The following is a 20,725-nucleotide window of genomic DNA, read 5'->3' as shown; positions in this document are numbered from 1 at the left end:
TAAATATTTTAAAACTCACCAAAACTCGACCTATCATCAAGTAAATTATAACTATAAAAGAAATAGACATAAAACCAAAACGAAAAATTAAATTAAAGTTCAATAATTCAGGGGGAGGATCCAGAATAGCTGGCACCTCCAAAACTAACCTACCCGGAAGGGTAACCCAAACTAATCTACCCGGCAGGGTACTCAAGGACTAATTAGAAAGGGATTCAAGTTTAACTTGAAAAATGATACTGGTGAAATTTTGGATGATAGTACGTTAGGAAAGCTTAGTCTATGCATGTCTAGGAAGATATGGCTTCGACCTGGTGCATTTGGCTAAGTGGAACTGACCGAAGCTAACCTTTATGGATCCAAACCAGTTAGATCAAGGTTTTGTACTAAGTCCAGTGGATAGGACTATTTGGAAAACCTCGAAGGCATGGTTACTCTAATGATGTCCAAGTGACTCAACATAGTCCAGAAGTTTATCCAGAGAACGCCTATCTGTTGAACCCAAAGCTAAACCCGAATCTAACACAAGTTAAAACCAAACCCTAAAATTAAACCTAATTCATCTCAGAAAATTATAAGATTCCCTGATTGAAAACATAGATCGGGTGAGATGACTAAGGACTCAAGTAAAATTAAATTTAAATTAATTAATTTAAATTAAAATAAATGAAAATTAAACTTAATTTTTTTTAACTTAAAAATTTATTTTAAAAATTAAACTTAAAATTTTTTTTACTTAAAAATTTATTTTAACTTAAATTTTTTTTCTTAAAAAATTATTTTAAAAATTTAACTTAAAATTTTTTTTCTTAAAATTTATTTTAAAAATTAACTTAAATTTTTTTTCTTAAAAATTTATTTTAAAACTTAACTTAAAATTTTTTAACTTAAAAATTTATTTTAAAAATTAAACTTAAATTTTTTTAACTTAAAAATGTATTTTAAAAATTAAACTTAAATTTTTTTACATAAAAATTTATTTTAAAAATTTAACTTAAATTTTTTTTCTTAAAAATTTATTTTAAAAATTAACTTAAATTTTTTTAACTTAAAAATTTATTTTAAAAATTGAACTTAAATTTTTTTTCTTAAAAATTTATTTTAAAATTTTAACTTAAATTTTTTTAAAAAAAAATATTTTAAAAATTAACTTAAATTTTTTTCAACTTAAAAATTTATTTTAAAAATTAAACTTAAATTTTTTTACTTAAAAATATATTTTAAAATTTTATCTTAAATTGTTTTTAAATTAACTTAAATTTTTTTAACTTAAAAATTAATTTTAAAAATTAAACTTAAAATTTTTTAACTTAAAAATTTATTTTAAAAATTAAACTTAAATTTTTTTAACTTAAAAATTTATTTTAAAAATTTATTTAAAAAAAATTAACTCAAATTTTTTACTTAAAAATTTATTAACTTACTTTTTTTTAACTTAAAAATTTATTTTAACTTCTGTGTGCGTGAAAATTAACTCACACTCTCACATAAAATGATCAACCTTAAAAATGATTTTAAAAGAATAAAATTAGACTAACTTTAACTCCTACCTATTGTATGAAACCCGGTGGATTTTGGACAGTGGTTGCTCCAAACATATGACTGGAGATCACACCAAGTTCACCCAACTTACCTACAAGAGTTTAGGAACAATGCCTTTGGAAACAATGGCAAACTCAAGGTAATCGGTATAGGTAACATTGAATTAAAAATAGATTTTATTATTACAAATGTTTTACTTGTTGAAAATTTTAAATATAATCTTCTAAGTATAAGTCAATTGTGTGACACTAGGTATAAGGTTAAATTCTTATCTACAGAATGCTTAATCAAACATTTAGATAATCCTACCATCAGTCTAAAAGGATTTAGAAAAGACAACATCTATGCAATCAACTTAACCACTTCTTCAGTTAAGTGTTATTTAACACAAAAAGAAGAAACTTGGTTATGGCATAGAAGAATGTCACACACAAATTTCAGAAACATAAACAAATTAAATGGATGAGTTAGAGGCTTACCAGAATTACCTAACTTAGACTCAACCATATGTAATGCTTGCCAACAAGGTAAACAGATAAAATCTACTCACAAACCAACTAATCAATCACAAACCAACTCAATATTAGAACTTCTACGCCTAGACCTATTTAACTCCCATGGAGTCAAATCAATAAATGGAAGTTATACTGTCTAGTCATAATAGATGACTACTCCAGGTTCACATGGGTCAAATTCTTAAAAAATAAAGATGAAACTTTTGAAATATTTACAAACTTTTGTAAATAAGTTGAAAATGAAAAAGACATTAAAATTAAAAGAATTAGAAGTGATAACGGGGGAGAATTTAAAAATCATAACTTTAATAAATTTTGCCTTGAAAATGGCTATCATCACGAATTTTCATGTCCTAAAACTCCCCAACAAAATGGAATTGTGGAAAGAAAAAATAGAACTCTACTTGAAGCATCTAGGACAATGCTAAATGAATACAACATACCCAAATATTTTTGGGCAGAAGCTGTTAGTACAGTCTGCTATGTACAAAATAGAATAACACTAAATAAAACACATAATAAAACCTTTTTCGAGCTTTATTATAATAAACAACCCAATATAAAATATTTTAAAGTATTTGGATGCCCAGCCTTCATCCTAAACACAAGAGAATACTTAGGAAAATTCACCTCTAAAGTGGAAAATGGAATCTTTGTAGGCTACTCCTTAAACAGTAGAAGTTACAGAGTCTATAATAAAGTTACCTTAAGAATTGAAGAAACTACTAATGTAAAATTTGAATAATCCAAACAAAACGTAGAACAAACCCAACTTCAACCAATTGAATTTGTTCAAGAAAATACCAACTCTGAAGGAACCAATCAATCTCTAAATCATGAAGAGGAAGAAGAACCTCAAGAGAATCAACCTCCTAGAACTATTAGAGTCAACCCAAATCACCCAACTAGCCAAATAATTGGTGGTCCAGACCTAAGGGTTCAGACTAGGTCATATTTTAGAAACCTAAGTAAAAATCTCATTAATTTCAAAAATTGAACCTAAAACAGTGGCTGAATCATTACTTGACCCAGACTGGATAATTGCGATGCAAGAAGAACTAGCTCAATTTGAAAGAAATGAAGTTTGGGATTTAGTGTCACCACCCAAAGATAAAAAGATAATAGAAACAAAATGGGTATTTAGAAATAAATTAAGTGAAACTGGGGAAATCACAAGAAATAAAGCTAGACTAGTGGCTAAAAGGTTTAGTCAAGTAGAGGGACTTGACTACGATGAAACTTATGCCCCAGTGGCTAGACTAGAATCCATTAGAATGCTACTTAGTTATGCAGCCCACAAAGGATTTAGACTCTACCAAATGGACGTTAAGTCAGCCTTCCTAAATGGACTAATAAAAGAAGAAGTCTATGTAGGACAACCACCTAGGTTTGAAAATTTAGAACACCCTGATTATGTCTTTAAATTGAAAAAGGCTTTATATGGACTTAAGCAAGCTCCTAGGGCATGGTATGAAAGACTTACTTCGTACCTAATTTCTAAAGGGTTCAACCAAGGTCAAATTGACCCAACCTTATTTGTTAAGTCAATACAAAAAGATATTTTCATAGCCCAAATCTATGTAGATGATATTATCTTTGGATCAATAAATTCAGAATTTTTAGATGAATTCACAAGTCTAATGGAACAAGAATTTGAAATGAGTCTAGTAGGAAAGCTAACTTATTTGATATGTGTACTTGAGTTGTGTAGGACTGCAGGATACACATGTGACTCAAGTTGACGGCTTCGGGTCCAGTGAAGGATGGAGCATCCAAGAGACTGTGGACAAGGCAGCGAGGACAAGGGCCGAGGGAAGCGACTTCGAGGCATACGTGAAGGATGGCATTGGGGACGAGCCGCGGGCTTGAATGCATCCGAGGGACGAGGGCCAAAGGAAGTAAGCTTGAAGGCAAGAGGTCAAGGCTGCAAAGAAGCGTCAAGTGAGTCATAAGGGTGAGGGTACGAGTGCACGAGAGATTGTACTCGGAGTAAAAGCCTAATTTTAGGATTTTACTGTAGCGTTACTGTAGCAGTACTGTAGCAGTCGACTGCATGTTTTAGTAGTCGACTGGTGCAGTCGACCGCGCAGTCGACTGGGTGCGAACAGAATGGTTCTGTTTGTTAGGTCAGTGTGGATCAGTCGACTGCATGTTTTAGCAGTCAACTGCACCAGTCGACTGCAAGTTTTAGCAGTCGACTGGTATCGAGCCGTTGGGATGTAACGGTCAAATTTTCACAGAGAGCAGTCGACTGTATGTTTTGGCAGTCGACTGGTAGGCGGGGTTTTCAACCCGCGACCTATATAACCAAAGCTTGGGAGCTTGGTTATAGCTGACGAAATTAATGGTGGTAAACCCTAATTAGTAGTCTACTTGTTCTCAAGTGTTTGTGAGTGTTGTGGTGAGGTTTCTCCACGCATAAGGAGCTACTTGAGATAGCCGGAGTTTGCCTGGTGCTAATCCACCGACGGATCGGGATCGTCCACCTCAAGGACACGCTGTGGAGTAGGAGCCCTAATCTCCGAACCACGTTAAACGAACGTGTTAGCGGTTTGCATTTCCTTTCTTAGTTTTAGCCTTTAGCTTGTTTGTTTTGTTTATATTCCGTTGTGCAAGCTGACATCGTAGGAGAAGCGATCGATTTGGGGGTGTCGTCTATCCAACCCCCCTTCAAGCCGGCCACCGATCCCCTACAAGTAACTCCTCCGCCTTTTTTATTTTATTAGTTGATCAATTAATTTATTATAATTGTGACTAACGCAAGTTGAAAGAATGAGAAGAGGTTAATTTCATTTGACAGATAATTCACCCCCTCTTGTCGGCCGCACGGGACCAACAGCGACTTCTTGGCCCGATTGGAGTCACCATCGGTCTAGCCGCCTACAATCATGTCGATGTTGCCCCAGACGTTGTTGCCACGATTTTCTTCTTCCCGAATAGGTGGCATAGTGGCCGAGCTGGTGCTTGGCCCGGGGCTCAATTATTCTTTGTTGTGGTCGTTGTTGATTCCGATCAGCCCTTTCAGGGCTTCGTCTTGGGGTCCGTTCTATCAACGGTGATGTTGATGGTGAATGCTGGTGAAACCCTTGGTTGGCTACTCGGCGCATCTCATGTTATATTGATAATAGTCTTCAGTATTATGAGTCTCCGACCGGTGGTAGGTGCAAAACATCGGAGTCCATTAGTGGGGCTCGGGGAATCGCGTCTGATCAATTTCTACATGCTGGATGACATTCGCCTTCGCTCTCGGTGATGTGAGGGATGATCCGATCAGGGTCCTAGAGGTGGCTAGAGGTGGTAGAGGAGGGGGAGGAGCTCGATACTCGGGGGTAGAAACAGGAATCGGCGTCACCACTTCTTTTTTCCTAACACTGAGTTTTTTCCACGTTGATGCACTTGGATGCTCGCTGAGTAGATGGTCGAAGTCCCTTGGGGGCTTCTTGATGAGGAATCAGAAGAAATCATCATTTGTGAGTTCTTGAGAGAAGACACTCACTAAGATCTCTGGAGTGGCCGAGGGAACATTCATAGTGACTTGGTTGAACTTTTTAATGTATGCACTCAATATCTCTTTGGGCCCCTGTTTGAAGGAAAATAAGCTTAAAGTGATCTTGTGGTATTGTCGGCTGCTAGTGAAGTGATGGAGGAATGCCTTGTAAAAATCCCTGAAACAACAAATGGACTCAGCCGAGAGCTAGTTAAACCATCTCTGCGCCAAGCTAGAGAGTATGGTGAGGAACACTCAGCACTTAACTCCGTCTGTGTATTGGTGGAAGATGACTGCGTTTTTAAATTTGAGGAGATGATCTTCAAAGTTGGTCATTCCTCCATATTCTCCGATTGTCAAAGGTCGGAAATGGCTCAGCAACTTGTCCTCCAATATTTAGTGGGAGAATGATATGCTAACCTGCTGGGGGGAACTGTTAACCATTAGAGCATTCCCCTTCCGAATGTCCCAAGCGGGCGCATTTTCAGAAGGCGATCCTTGAGGTCTCTCTGCTCGATCCATCTCTTTGAACGACGTGCAAACAATGCTCGGTGATATGCGATTGACGACGTGGCACGAGCGAGAGGCTGGTCGGATGTGTGGGTGCTTGCGTGAAGCTAGTAGGGGGAGGACGAATCGGCTAACACCCAGTTTGGCCTTCTACTTAGGTTCTGCACTCAGCTTGAGTGCTAGTCATAGATACGGTAGGGTCATTGAGTAAAGGACACCTAGTCATTGTTTGTTATTGTTGTACTAATCTCTGCGCTCGGGCGATTATCAACAGTTTTAAATCTTCTTGTGATAAAGTTACTGTAGTGAGTCGTCCAGTCTCGTCCATCTTCACATTTCAAATGCAAGAAAAGATTTTCACAGACGACGCTAAATTTGATCCTGTCTGAAAATAGGAAAGATGATGCACTGGGCAAGTGGTTCTAATGTTGATTGTGCGAAGACTCCTAGCTGGAAAAAATGACTCCAAGTGGTCATGTATGTCAAAGGGAACGTTAACAACCAAGCCAAGGAAGGGTCCTCAGCATAAGCACTCCAACGCTCAAATTAGTGATCGATCGAACAGTAGGTAGTCAACAGTAATGAACAGTAGATGCGTAGCGTTTTTCGTAACATAAGCGTATCTGCGCCTGTATGTGGATACCCCTTTTACGGTGTTAATTTTTCTCTCCACACGAATCTTGATGCATTGACAAAAAAGGATAAACCATAATGATGCTTTGACATCTATTCCAAAATGGACCCGCAATCTTTATATTTTGAAGGATAGAAACTTCTAGTGTACAACTTGTATAAGTGATATTTCTTTAATTCTGTGACAATTGTCGCACAAAATGACAAGGAGGAATGTTGGGTCGTTGGGTTGAGGGCCCCTTAATATGTTGAGGTGGCAACCCAACTGAGTCCCTTTTATAGTCTGCTCTGATGTCACTTGCAACAGTGGCGAAATCAGAATTAAGGAATGCTATTGGGGACTTAGTCTTTGCTTAACCTCTCTACTTGTGCCAAAGAGACCGGCCGAACCAAAGTGTCCAGCTTGTCCGATCGGCTAGACCACTCGGTCGAAATAATCATCTGTGTTATCCTAAGGAGTAAAGAGGACTCGACTCTGAATGATATTCACTTGGTTCAATATTTTATTAATACTGAGGGACTTAGAATCTGACCGAACTAAGGATCTGATCGGATTAAAGATATGAACAAATGACCACTCAACTGAAATGATCAATCATGATGGCTCTGAGCATTAACTTTTATTACTTAGTTTTGACCGCCATATCAACGACCCTCTCAACTTGACTCGACTTCCTACATCATTCACCGTATCAGCCTGATTCTTTTCAATTAATGTTCCTTTACGAAATTAAACCGACTATTACAAAAATTAAATAATACATCAGATTGATGGTAGCAAAAGTGGAGCGTTACGTGCCTCCAGGGCAGCCCCATTAATTTTGAAAGTGGATAAATCATAAGATATTTATCTTAACACATCCGATAAAATATTTTTCAAATCTAGTATTCATATATTCATATTGATACCAACTAATCCGTGGGGCTAATACGTCTACAACGTATTTGTCAGTGGCTTGTAATTGGCAATCAAATTAAATACACATGCAATTAATTAATTGGAGGAGGAACATGACATGTCGAAATGGATAGCAGGTGGTTTAGAGAACCTGCCGTTTGACTCCAAATTAATAAATGATGTGATCCAACAGCATTTGCATGTGGCCCAAGGTGGAGTCGTCAGGTCGGCATTATTAAACAACTCCGCAATAATTTTAACAGAAACAACAAACTTGCCATGATGGGCCTGTTGCAAGACTTGATGGGCCCTAAGGTCCACTTTATTATGATTAGATATCTAATTCATAATTTTTAGATATTAAATTAAATTATTATTATTTTTTTAAGCGGCCACCACCTTCTCAAACTACCCATGAAAGAAACGAGCCACTGCATCACTGCTTCTCCGTTCGATGCAAATCGAAGGGTCACGAGGGAGGGACTGGGAGTCAGGGAGGGAACCGACCTGTTTCCTCCAGATCGTGGCCGTTCGTAGCGATTCGATGACCACGTAGGCAGGTTTAGCCCACCGGGGCGTGCTTAGCCAATGGTGAATGGTGGTGTTTGTCGTCAAGGGGAGGCGAACGACGCCAATTGATCTCCTCGCAGGGCGACCAAACCCTCGTCGCTCCGCCGCCGCTCCTCCTCCGCCGCGGCCGGATTCCGCTTCGTGTCGCCTCCATGGAACGTGCGACGGATCGGCGCTTTGCCTTCTCCTTCTTTCTGCTCTTCGTCGTGTTCCTCGCCGTGGACTGCGCTGGTCCGCCGCCGGGACCCGCGCTCCGCTCGCTTGCCGGATCTCCGAACTTGGTTCTGCCGCTATTCCTCTCCCCCGCGAATTCCACTCGGAGATCCCCTGGGTCGAGGCGCTTTCTTTCCCGGCAGCTTGCCGCCAACGCTCGGATGAGGCTCTACGATGATCTCCTCGCCAACGGGTGCGCGTCGCTCCTTTTTTCCCTTCTTCGTCCTCTACGCTTTACTTTTGAGATTTTTTTGGTTCCTTTAAAATTGGTTGAATAATTTCGATTAATTTATCGCGGATCTCTCTATGGAAGATCGAATCGCATACATACACGAGTCTCTGTTTGATAATTATTCTTCTTTAGGTATTATACTACGAGGCTCTTTATCGGTTCACCGCCTCAGGAATTTGCTTTGATTGTGGATTCAGGGAGTACGGTCACATACGTTCCTTGCTCCACATGCGAGCAATGTGGGAATCATCAGGTATTTTAACGTCTTGGCGCATCGGGATCTCTTCTCTTCGTCGCATGTATTTGTTCCTATATTTATTTTTTCCGATGTTATCCAAGTTAAGGGTTTCTCAAATTCCACTTCCCTTCCATCATTTATTATAGTCTGTAAAGGCATGAATTGATGAGAAAATGAGTGACTTACCAAGTTCAAACTTATTTTATATTAGGACTTCAAACTAATTATAAGTTGAGTCTCAGCTAATGCAATCATCTTAGACAATTTTGCTTATCCTATATACTAAATGATAGGATGTGAGACTACTTCATTTAGATTACCACATCATTGGAATCAACAGTTTACTATTATACCAAACCTGAATTATATGCATGTTCATAATCTGTTGAAACTATGAGAAAATTGGATATATGTGCAAGAATTTACCATGTCCATTTTGTGAAGTTGTTTCCTTTCAAAATGAGTCAACTTATAAAGTTCAAGTCATTAGAAAAATTTCTCTGTTATGCAGATCATGCAACAGGATAAGCTAAGGGGTAATGGCTAGTTGAATTTAAAGATTTGTTTATTCTAGATAAATTTAGTAGTCTAGTGGCTATTTGCCAAGAATAAATCAAATAGAATCCTTGCCTTGTATTTTCTTGTCTTTCATCTCAATCCTTGAATAGTTTGGAACTATGGCGATGCTTGCAGCTATTTGAGTATTTGGTGATGGTTTTCTTATTGAAAATTGGGTTGTCTTTTCGGAAGTAGGATGCTTCAAAGTTCTGGTGATGAAATGTATCACAGTCTAACTATGCTTGTGGCTATTTGACTATTTGGAGATGGTTTGCTCATGGAAAATTGGAATTTTTTTTAGAAGTATGATGCTTTAAAGTTCTCTAGAAGTAGGATGCTTCAAAGTTCTGGTGGAGAAATGTATCACAATCTGAAAGTATTCTGGCTTTTTTGTAGTAAACTCATATGTTAATACTTAATTCTAGTTCTTTTATCAAGTAAATTCTTCTTTTTTTAGAAACCCTCTTATATGATCAAAAAAAAAGGACAGCCCGTGCACAAAGCTCCCGTTATGCTAGGTCCTGGGGAAGGATCCATTGTACGCAGCCTTACCCTACTTTTTGCAAGAGTCTGTTTCCAAAATTCGAACCCGTGACTTTTTGGTCACAAAGCAACAACTTTATTGTTGCGCCAAGGCTCCCCTTCAAACCCTCTTATATGATACAGATGTTAAATTTTAGGTGTTCCATTCTCCTTCAACAAGTGAACTGAACATTTGCACACCAACTGAATTCCACTTCAGTTAGAATTTTTCATAGATTCTATGCTGTTAGAGTTCCTACCCATGTACTTATCACACATACAGCTGTTGTGCATAATGTTTCCTATTCCAGTTGATCTTTATACTTCAATAAAATACTTTAATAGAGTAGGAAATCTGTTGTTAGTTTACTCTTCCTTTCCTTCATGCAATGGAGTTTATTGTTTTCCTAGCTCATTAACTATATGGTGCAATGGATGTTTAACCTGGCATTTGTTTGTTACATTTTAAGTTGGTCTACCGTCTATCCTAAAGCAGATTTGGTCAATGTTTCTTCTCATTTACATTTTAACTCTTGTTCTGTAGGACCCAAGATTTCAACCTGATTTATCAAGCACATATGAACCCGTAAAATGCAGTGTTGCTTGTACCTGTGACCAGGACCAAAAGCAGTGTACTTATGAGAGACAATATGCTGAAATGAGCTCGAGTAGTGGTGTGCTTGGTGAGGACCTTATATCGTTTGGAACAGAAAGTGAACTTAAACCTCAGCGTGCTATTTTTGGGTGTGAAAATTCTGAAACTGGCGATTTATTTAGTCAACGCGCTGATGGCATTATTGGTTTGGGCCGAGGACAGCTCAGTATAATGGACCAGCTTGTTTCAAAGGGTGTTATTGGTGATTCGTTTTCTTTATGCTATGGTGGGATGGATATTGGTGGAGGTGCAATGGTCCTTGGTGAGATAACTCCGCCTACTGACATGGTGTTTTCCCCATCAAATTCTGCTAGAAGGTATGGCATATCTGCATCTATATGAATAAAAAACATTAGAATTTCTCTCCATATACATTTAATACATCTCCCAGATTTTTTTTGATCTCCGGATGGCAACAGTCCATACTACAATATTGAGCTCAAGTCAATAGATGTGGATGGTAGGCTACTGAAACTAGATCCAAGGATATTTGATGGCAAGCATGGCACAGTCTTGGATAGTGGAACCACATATGCATATCTGCCAAAAGAAGCATTTTTGGCATTTAAAGATGCTGTAAGTTTCTTTGTACCTTGCTGTCTTAACATGATTTATTTGCACAAGTAACACCTGAAACTTACCCATGGGTGCCAATTCCAATTGGTTTTGAGATACTTTCAAACAATAAAACTTTTCTCTTTCCATGTCACACTGAAGTAAGCATTTGTTGAAGGTACTGAAGTAGTGACACTAAAATCTAATCCTTAATATTACACAATAGTGAAGGACTTTTCTGAATTACCTGCCCATCAGGATCATCTATTTGTTAATGCAAATATTTTTTTTATTTGAAGAGAATCTATACAACATTTGTATGTATCAAGAACAACATTTGTGTTGCCCCCATGGGTTGGCGCAGTTGGTACCTGCATGGGTGTTTGCTCCAATAGGTCTTGGGGTCAAAATGCCTCGTTGGGTTTGCCCTCCTCCATGCAAAGGGCTATTGCACTAGGGTAAAATGCCCCCCGTGATTTACCTATCTGTATCTTGCCGTGGGACCGGCGATACTGGCCGCTTGGGGTGGGCGATATCACCTTTTTCCAACAAGAACATTTTTGTTGAATTGATATTACCTCGCATCTCACAGATCATGAGCAAGTTACATTCTCTTAAACAAATACCTGGACCTGATCCAAATTATAAAGATATTTGCTTTTCTGGCGCTAGAAGGTATCATAGCCATTTTATTTAGAAATTTATTGTGCTTCTAAATGCGTGATACAATTAGTTATGCATTATACTCAAGATCTTGTAATTATTTCCAGTGATGTCTCTCAACTGTCAAACATCTTCCCAAAGGTTCATATGGTATTTGGTAATGGAGAAAAGCTATTACTTTCACCAGAGAACTACTTGTTCCGGGTAAGTATGGTAATATATTTATGAAAATATTATCTTTTTAGCATGCCTTGCTGGTTAAACCTTTTTCCTGCATTTTTTTGTGTTTTGCCAACCTAATTTTCCTGCACCTTTTTGTTCTGCCAACCAAAAGCACTCCAAGGTTAGCGGTGCTTATTGCTTGGGAGTCTTTCAGAATGGAAAAGACCGGACGACACTTTTAGGGGGTACGACAATTGTTTTCCTAAGAATAACACTTGCTTTTGTTAGCTTCATTCCTCTTCCAATGTAATCAGAATTACTTCTATACTAGTAATAACATCTCATATTTAAACTTCCTATATCTTCCAATGTAATCAGAATTAGTGCTATTCTAGTAATAACATCTCATATCTAAACTTCCTCTATCTTGTTCCTGTTGCAGGCATTATTGTTAGGAATACATTGGTCACTTATGACCGTCAGAATGAGAAAATTGGATTTTGGAAAACCAACTGCTCTGAATTATGGGAGAGATTACATATGGGAGGAGCCTCATCACCGACACCTTTAGTGTCAGCAACTTCCACCATATCTGACTCACCTGCTCCTTCTCCTGCTGTTTTACCAGGTAATAAAGCTATCTGCTTATGATTATTTTTTGTTTACATTTATTTTAAGATCTAGGTAAATTACTAGCTTTATAATTGACATCAAATATTTTCAATACAGATTTAGCATTGTAAATCTAGTCGATTATGTCCGTGTTTGAGCATATTCTATCAGAAAAAAGTACTTAATGATGCAAGTAACTAACATGGGTTTCTCTTGATTTTTCACTCCACTCAGATCACTTCGAAATTGGGCTTATAACCTTTGATATGTCTCTGAACATTACATATGCTGAACTATTGCCCCACAAAAAAGAACTAGCAGTGCTAATTGCGCATGAATTGGGGGTGAATACAAATCAGGTAAGAACAAACTTTTAATTGATATCTTAAATGGTGATATTGCCTGTACAAGTTTAGGGCACAAGTTGACAATTAAGTCTAGTAGACTAAACTACTACTTGATTTTGGTGACTGAAGACCTGATGTTGCCATAGTCGTCTAGAATTGGGTTTTGCTAGATATTATTATACTTGATTCCCTATATCAGTTGATGCAATAATTTATATGTTTGCAGGTTCATTTGATAAATATTACAAGTGAGGGAAACACTACCAGAGTAAGGTGGGAAATTATTCCAGATGGGTCTTCCAGTTACTTTTCTAGTTCAACAGCCATGGTAACCCTTCTCTTTAGAAACTTTTGGGAGGTTTCCATGTTGTAACACCTCTGACTTGGGCTACTAAATTGCAGACCATTATATCCCGGTTAACTGAGCATCAAGTTCACCTTCCTGAAAATTTTGGAAGTTATCAGTTGGTTGAATGGAATATTGTGCCTCCTTCAAGAAGGTAATGAAATTTCTGGTTAGTTGGATTTTCTATTGTTTTTGTTTCCTTTTTGTTTTCAAGTATACAAGAAAATTGAAAGGCCTTATGGGAGGTGAACTTTTCCGCTTACAAATTCTTGGCCAGGTTCTTGTTGTTTTTATGGACAAAACATTGACTGTCAAATATTGTAATATCCATTTGTAAATATGATAGAAATAACTTTCCTTCAGAATACTTTGCCTTTTGACTAGGTCATTATGTCACTGTCCATGATACCAAGTGGTCCAATTAAGGATACATTTTTAAGATTTGGCATGGTTGTTAAATTTTGTAGGTTTACCACCCATCCCATGATTCTCACTGGAGGATTAGGATGCCCTTGTTAGTTTTCATGCAATGCAGGATTCCACAATTGTCATCCACTTCCATTATTAATTCCCTAATCACCTTCAGTAGGCTGCATCAAGTAATCCAAGAAAAATGAAGAAATAGGATATCAGAAATGTAATTAGGTGCATTTGCTGCTATTTTAATTGATTGATTGATGGTTAACATGCCATAAATGGGTTTTTGTGTTATTTGACCATACAATGCCTAAAGCAATACAATCATCTCTGATTGAATTTCTTTGATCAAGTTTTAAATGTCTGACTCTACGAAGACTTTGATCTGTTCTATGGTTCACCTTTATTCTCTCTTCCAGTCAGTTTGGATTGGTGGAGAACTTTTATCTATTTTGAACATCCGCTGAAGATTTTATTCTATTATCCCTAACTCATGGTTCTACACTGCAGAACATGGTGGGGAAAGCATGCAGTGGCAATTGTTGTAGGAATATCACTTGTAATTTTGCTCAGTTTCTCGACCCTCTTGGTGTGGTACTTCTGGAGACAGAGCAAAGTGTTCAGTACATACAGGCCTGTTGATGCACCTGTTCCTGAACAAGAATTGCAACCATTGTAATGCATGCAGTTTGATCCAACCCATCTCTATGCCATCCTTAGCTCACACGTTATAGTAACAAATGAGAGCAGGTTGATTGCCATGCAGGTGTTTCAAAAGATACTGCAGCGACATCAACAATCTGCGTTTATCTTATGTTTTAAGAGGATGAAGTACATAAATAAGGGCCCATCATAGTCTCTAACCGACATTTTTTCTGTCAAGAAATGTAAGCTCACTCAACAACTCAGCATAAAGTGAACTAGAGCAGATTACTATAGGCAGGTTATCTCTAGATACAGCGGTTTGTTTTGCTTGTATGATTGAAGAATCGTAATCAACATTTACGTTGTCCTATTCTTATGCATCACACTTGCAAGGAACAAACATTTTGCCATAGACCTCTTATTGGAATGCTCGACTTTTTGTCAGTCATTGACCATTTTATGATTCTCATTCTGTGCCCATGACTTCTATTCAACCTACTATCACATGTTGCAGGGACCTAACTGAACCAAGCATGGAAAGAGGCTGATCATCACTTATGTATGCAAGCCACATTAGTGAATTCATCAACCTCAACCTTTACTTGCTCGTGTGATAAAATGAGTGTAGGCTTTACTTTTACGAAAACAAAGTGAAGAATATCTACGGGGTTTTGACTAACTGTTTAGAAAATGAATTGATTTATATGTTTTTTTTTAAGTAATTCAAGTATCTAGGTTTTTAAACCAATAATTTTGAAGATGATCCATCCAGTCCACAGAAATTTTCCACGGGGCAAATATGGATTGTTCATTAACCTTGGTCGAATCTATCACATGCATTGTTCATTATTCTCCACCAACTCGATGCCAATTGCTAAAATGCATGCATCAAAGTGCGGCAGAGGATACGTCTCCATCTATGCAATCACTTTCTTGCTGCATGGTTAGTCTCCAAAGAAGGGAATAGACAACAAGCATAAAGGATAAATTGAGTGAGTCAAATAGACAACAGTTTTTAAACAATAGGGTATGCATGGAACCATTTATATGTGCTATGGTAGGGACAGAAGAATAAAATTATAATTCTCTAATTTATATTACATTTTTAATGGGATAATTAATAAAGCCTAACCATTGAAGAAAATTTAAGAAAAAATTAATTAAAGAATGTTAATTTGAACCATTGCTCTTGCATTAATTTGAACAATTTCTATAAATCAGCATCACCATCACCTTCGTATTGATTTTTATAAATCGACATCAAAATAATGGTATTAGTTTGGTGGTCTCAGCACTATCTTGTGTTGGTTTATAAAATAATACCAAGGTGGATGACGTTAGTTTGGTGGTGCCAGCGACACCAGTACTAATGAATTTTTATAAATAAGCACTGCAATTAAAGGAGAGAGAAGAAAATTATATGTAGATGAAAGAGATTAAAAAGATTGATTTTGACCGTGTCAACATCGGATGTTGTGTGTTAATATATATATAATTTTTTCATATGTTTGGGTCATTTACAAGTCATGGCGTAGCTCGCTCGATAAAGGACTTGTTGGTACCTCAAGGTTATTTTGATGTGATCAAATAAGTTAAGTTATGTCCTGTTATATTTAACCATGTGTCTAAGTACACGGGAACTTAGGAGCACAGGAAGTTGAGCAAAAGATGTAGCTAGCGAGAAGGACGATACGGGAGAGAGAGTTGATGGGCTCAGTGCGTCTGAGGGACGAGGTGTTGCGGAAGAGTACACCGGCGGACGAGAAGGGAGCGTGTGATGTTTCCGAGGGACAAGAAACCGAAGCGGAAGATTGCTCGAGGAGCAAAAGACGCAGCTAGCGAGAAGGTTGACACGGGAGAGAGTCGACCAGCTCGGTGCATCCGAGGGACCAAGAGCTGCGGAAAAGTACGCTGGCGGACGAGAAGGAAGCACGCGACGATTCTGAGAGACGAGAAGCCGAAGCGGAAGCTTGCTCGAGGAGAAGGCCGGAAGTTAGGTTCGGGTGAGCCCTATTCCAGATGACCGAAATCACCCAAGCGAACCGAACTGGAGCGGAAGACCCAGACCGAAGCAAGCGGAGCCGAACCTAGAGGCCCGGAGAGAAAGTCAACTAAAAGTTGACTTTTCCCCTTCAGGGCGCTCGGAACTATTCCGAGCAGCCGAAGCAGTCCGGGGCGCCAGGAGCTCAAGTTTTAGCCATTTCGACGTGGTCTTTGATCGTTGCGTCGAGGATAAGTTTTTATCCCACTCCAAGTGCCCGGAACCCTTCCAGGCACCCCTACCACGGCTATAAATACAGCCTTGGTCCCAAAAGCTATTAACAACAAGCATTCTTGTAACAACATTTGTGCACATCTCAGTTTTTGTTTAGCTTCTTATTTTCTATGCTTTCACTGATGTAAAGAGGGTTCTCCGTCTAAAGGAGAAACTAGTGCTACTCTATTTCTTGGATTAACAACCTCCCCGGTTGTAATTAAGTAAAATATCTGAGCCTCTCTTTTCAGTTTATTTATTATTTAATGCAAGTGTTCTTTAATTAAGTTATTTGTCCAAGAAAGATTCTTTTGTTTGATTTTGCACAGGGGTTGTTCAACCTCTCCTTCTAGTCGGTCGCCAGTGGTCCTACAAGTGGTATCAGAGCAAGGACGCCTCAGAAGAACTAATCGTCGACTGAAGCAACGAAATGATCGGAGCTAACATCTACCCACCAATGTTCGAGGGGGAGTTCACGTTTTGGAAGTGACGAATGGAGGTATTTCTTAAAACGGATTTTAATATTTTATTAATAATGAAATATGGTTATAAAGCATCAAAGAACACAAACGGAGAAGAAATTGAAAATTACCTCTGGACCAAAAAGTAGTGCGACGACTTTACATCAAACGATAAGGCTGAATATCATTTAATAAGAGTACTACCGGTGGAGGATCTCAACAGAATCGGTAACTACCAAAATACAAAAAAAACTTTGGGAAAAGTTTTTGAAGCTCTACGAAGAACCAATTGAAGCTGAATCTAACTCCTCAATGGACATGGAGTCGTCGTCAGAAGAATCCGACACCGAGAAAAATGTCGGGACTGTTAGGACCAAAAGTAGCTAGAGGGGGGGGGGGGGGTGAATAGCTCGTCGCATGCCCGGTGTTCGGCGTTGCTTGTTTCTTCGAAGATGTGCAGCGGAAAATACAGAAACAAATACAAACACGCTAACACTTGGATTTTACTTGGTATCCACCTCCAAGGGAGGTGACTAATCCAAGGATCCACACAACGCACGCACCCTCCACTAATGAAACTCTCCTTTATGGTAACTACCAAGGGCGGAGAAGCCCTACAAGACTCAATACAAGAATAAGAAAGGGTAGTAAAGAAATACAAGCTTACAAGCTTACAATGAGTGCACAAACCCTAACCCTAGTTTCTTCTCCTTGCTTTGATCCGCCTCTTGACTTGGAAGAACCTCCAAGAACCTTCAAGAACTGGCGATCTCGAGCTTGAGAAGAGCTGTGGAGGAGCTGGTGAAGATCTGAAATGAATCTGTGAAGAGATGCCGAAGACAACGCTCGCCTGCGGCTCAAATACGACGCAATGGTCGGATCCCAATCGATTCGATTATTCCCAATCGATCGGGGAGGCTTTGGATCGATCCACGGATCGATCCAGAGCGCCTCTGTGCTCTGAAATAACGCCTGGATCAATTCACGGATCGATCTAGCGCTTATCGCGCGAAGCAGCAGCGTCCCAATCGATCCACTGATCGATTGAGACCTCTGGATCGATCCAATGATCGATCCAGAGGCTTTCTATTCGCTGGGAAAGGTCTGGATCGATCCACTGATTGATCCAGCACTTGGTTTTTGCCCAAAACCAAGTCCCGAACCTCCCAAACCAACATCCGGTCAACCTTAACCTGTTGGTTCGTCATGCCTAGCATCTAGTCACTCCCTTGACCTGCTAGGACTCCCTCACCAAGTGTCCGGTCAATCCCTTTGACCCACTTGGACTTTTCTTTCATGCCAAGTATCCGGTCACTCTCTTGACCTACTTGGACTTTCACCTAGCTTCACTCACTAGGGTTTTCAATCTGCCTAGCTTCACTCACTAGGACTTTCACCTGGCTTCACTCACCAGGATTTCCATCTGCCTAGCTTCACTCACTAGAACTTTCACCTGGCTTCACTCACCAGGATTTCCATCTGCCTAGCTTCACTTACTAGGACTTTCACCTGGCTTCACTCACCAGGACTTTCACCTGGCTTCACTCACCAGGATTTCCATCTGCCTAGCTTCACTCACTAGGACTTTCACCTGGCTTCACTCACCAGGGTTTCCTTCCAGTCAAGTATACCTACTTGACTCTTTTTCATTCACACTGATCAGTTCCTGATCAGAATCTTCCCATATGAACAACTACACCTGCATTGTCCATGTGTCTACATGTATTGTCAAACATCGAAACTATGACCAGGACTCAAGCTTGGTCAAACCAGTCAACCTTGACCTAAGGGATATTGCACCAACAATCTCCCCCTTTTTGATGTTTGACAATACCTTTAAGTTTGAACCATTCTGAGTTAAGCTAATCCCATAACCTTAACTCTATTCATGCCAAAGTATGAATGTTGGTTCCCTTCATTCTCCCCCTATGACCTCCCCCATAGGTAATGAAGGCCTAACTTAAACCACACATTCTCCCCCTATTGGCACACATCAACCAATCTTTGAGCACACATTAACCCGTGCCTCAATTTTGGGCACACTTCAACAAATGCCCCATTGTTAAAAAAACTCTCCCCCAGAAGAGTTGCTCATCGTTGTTCACAACTTCACTCGTTGTGACCAACACGATAATGAAGGACCCATTCCCTTCATTTTCAAATAATGCTCGCTCTGGAGCATTAACATAGTCTAATGACCCAAATGAAGGTCTCATACCCTTCATTTATCCTTAACCCTACATTCTTCCTCAATGTAGGCAAATGCCCATCCTTGAGCATTATCCACTTAACGGAAGGTTAACCACCTTCCAAGGTTCATGAAAAATAATTTTCATGCCTTTAAAGAGTCCCTCCCCCTAAAGACATGGTGGTAACTTCTGTCATTGCACCAACAATGACTTGGAATCCCTAATCCTTTAGGAAACCCAAATTTAGAAGCTTTGAGGTTCAAATATTCAAAATTTGAAACAAACCTCACCCTAAACTTCAACTTAGCCTTTCTTAACCAATCCATCCTTGTTTTCCACACGAAAACACCCTTTTTATGTATACAAATGTATTTTTAGGGGTTAGGAATGGTTACCTAGACTAAAATAGGTTCAAAATGCTGAAAATAAGCTTTTTCAGCCAAAATCAGCATCTTCAATCGATTGGAGTTGGGTTCCAATCGATTGAACCCTGCTGAATCGATCAATGATCGATTCAGTCTTCTTGGATCGATCGGATGATCGATCCAACGAGCTTCTGCTCGTGAAAAATGTCTTCTCAATCAATCGGCTGATCGATTGAGGCACTCCAATCGATCCACTGATCGATTGGAGGCCTGAAATTGCTGAAATTCCATTTCAGCCAATTTCAGAAACCCCTAGAAAATTCTACAAAATTCCAAAAATCGTAAAAATTTGTGTAGACATTATTTAGGGTATACTTTATCATGGAAAATAGTTTTCTAAGAAAATACTTCATATTTTCAAAGATTGACACAAACTTGAAAACTTGCAAAAACTTTAGTGTTTTCTTCAAGTTTGTGTCTAACTATTCAATGATGATTACTATCAAAAGATAGCCTTCACCAAGGTTTTCCAAAAGTATTTTAAAAATATTTTCAAAACCAATATCCCACCATGTTCCTTGGGCTTAATGCACATGACTTGTACATTAGCTTTCCCAATGATGGGAAAACACATAACTAAGTGTTTTGATGAACTTAAAACTCAAAAGAATGCACTAAATCAACATATTGAGTTTTGTTCATCATCCTAACATCTCACTTGTATCTAATGTGCACTAAAACACATACAAGTCATCTTATAGGTCTTTGTGAGATGTGAGATTTTGGTTTTGCCCTATTCTAGGGATCATGCATATTTATCTAGGCATTTTAGAGATATTAGACATCCACCTAGGATGTCACTTGTTAATAAGTGTTGTTAAATGTCATTTGTCCTTAATTACAAGGAATTAAACTTAATGCATGATTAATGTTATGGCATACATCAAAAAGAAATAATTTTCAGAAGAAAATTTCCTATAACTACATGATGTATGTATGTCATGACATGGTATTTTTGAGTTTTTCATAATAAGTCATGAATGCACAAATAAAACATGATGTCATGGCATATAATGGGCAACCAAACATGGCAAGATTTAGCATAATTAAAATATATCTAGATTATCTATCTAAGT

General features: G+C 38.5%; 1 protein-coding gene across 1 annotated transcript; it reads left to right on the top strand.

Moving 5' to 3' along the window:
* Window positions 1–8,151: 8,151 nt before the first annotated feature.
* LOC121974586 (aspartic proteinase 36-like) lies at window positions 8,152–14,700 on the top strand. Its single transcript, XM_042525723.1, has 12 exons — window positions 8,152–8,561; window positions 8,733–8,853; window positions 10,463–10,890; window positions 10,993–11,149; window positions 11,721–11,803; window positions 11,899–11,995; window positions 12,126–12,198; window positions 12,396–12,581; window positions 12,800–12,924; window positions 13,139–13,240; window positions 13,315–13,412; window positions 14,186–14,700. The coding sequence occupies exons 1-12, from the start codon at window positions 8,308–8,310 to the stop codon at window positions 14,352–14,354; spliced, it is 1,893 nt and encodes a 630-aa protein (XP_042381657.1). The 5' UTR covers window positions 8,152–8,307; the 3' UTR covers window positions 14,355–14,700.
* The last annotated feature ends 6,025 nt before the right edge of the window (window positions 14,701–20,725 follow it).

Source organism: Zingiber officinale, chromosome 4B, assembly GCF_018446385.1.
Source record: "Zingiber officinale cultivar Zhangliang chromosome 4B, Zo_v1.1, whole genome shotgun sequence".
NCBI lineage: Eukaryota > Viridiplantae > Streptophyta > Magnoliopsida > Zingiberales > Zingiberaceae > Zingiber > Zingiber officinale.
The sequence above is the reverse complement of the archived record's forward strand: the minus strand, read 5'-3'. Positions and strand labels throughout refer to the sequence as shown.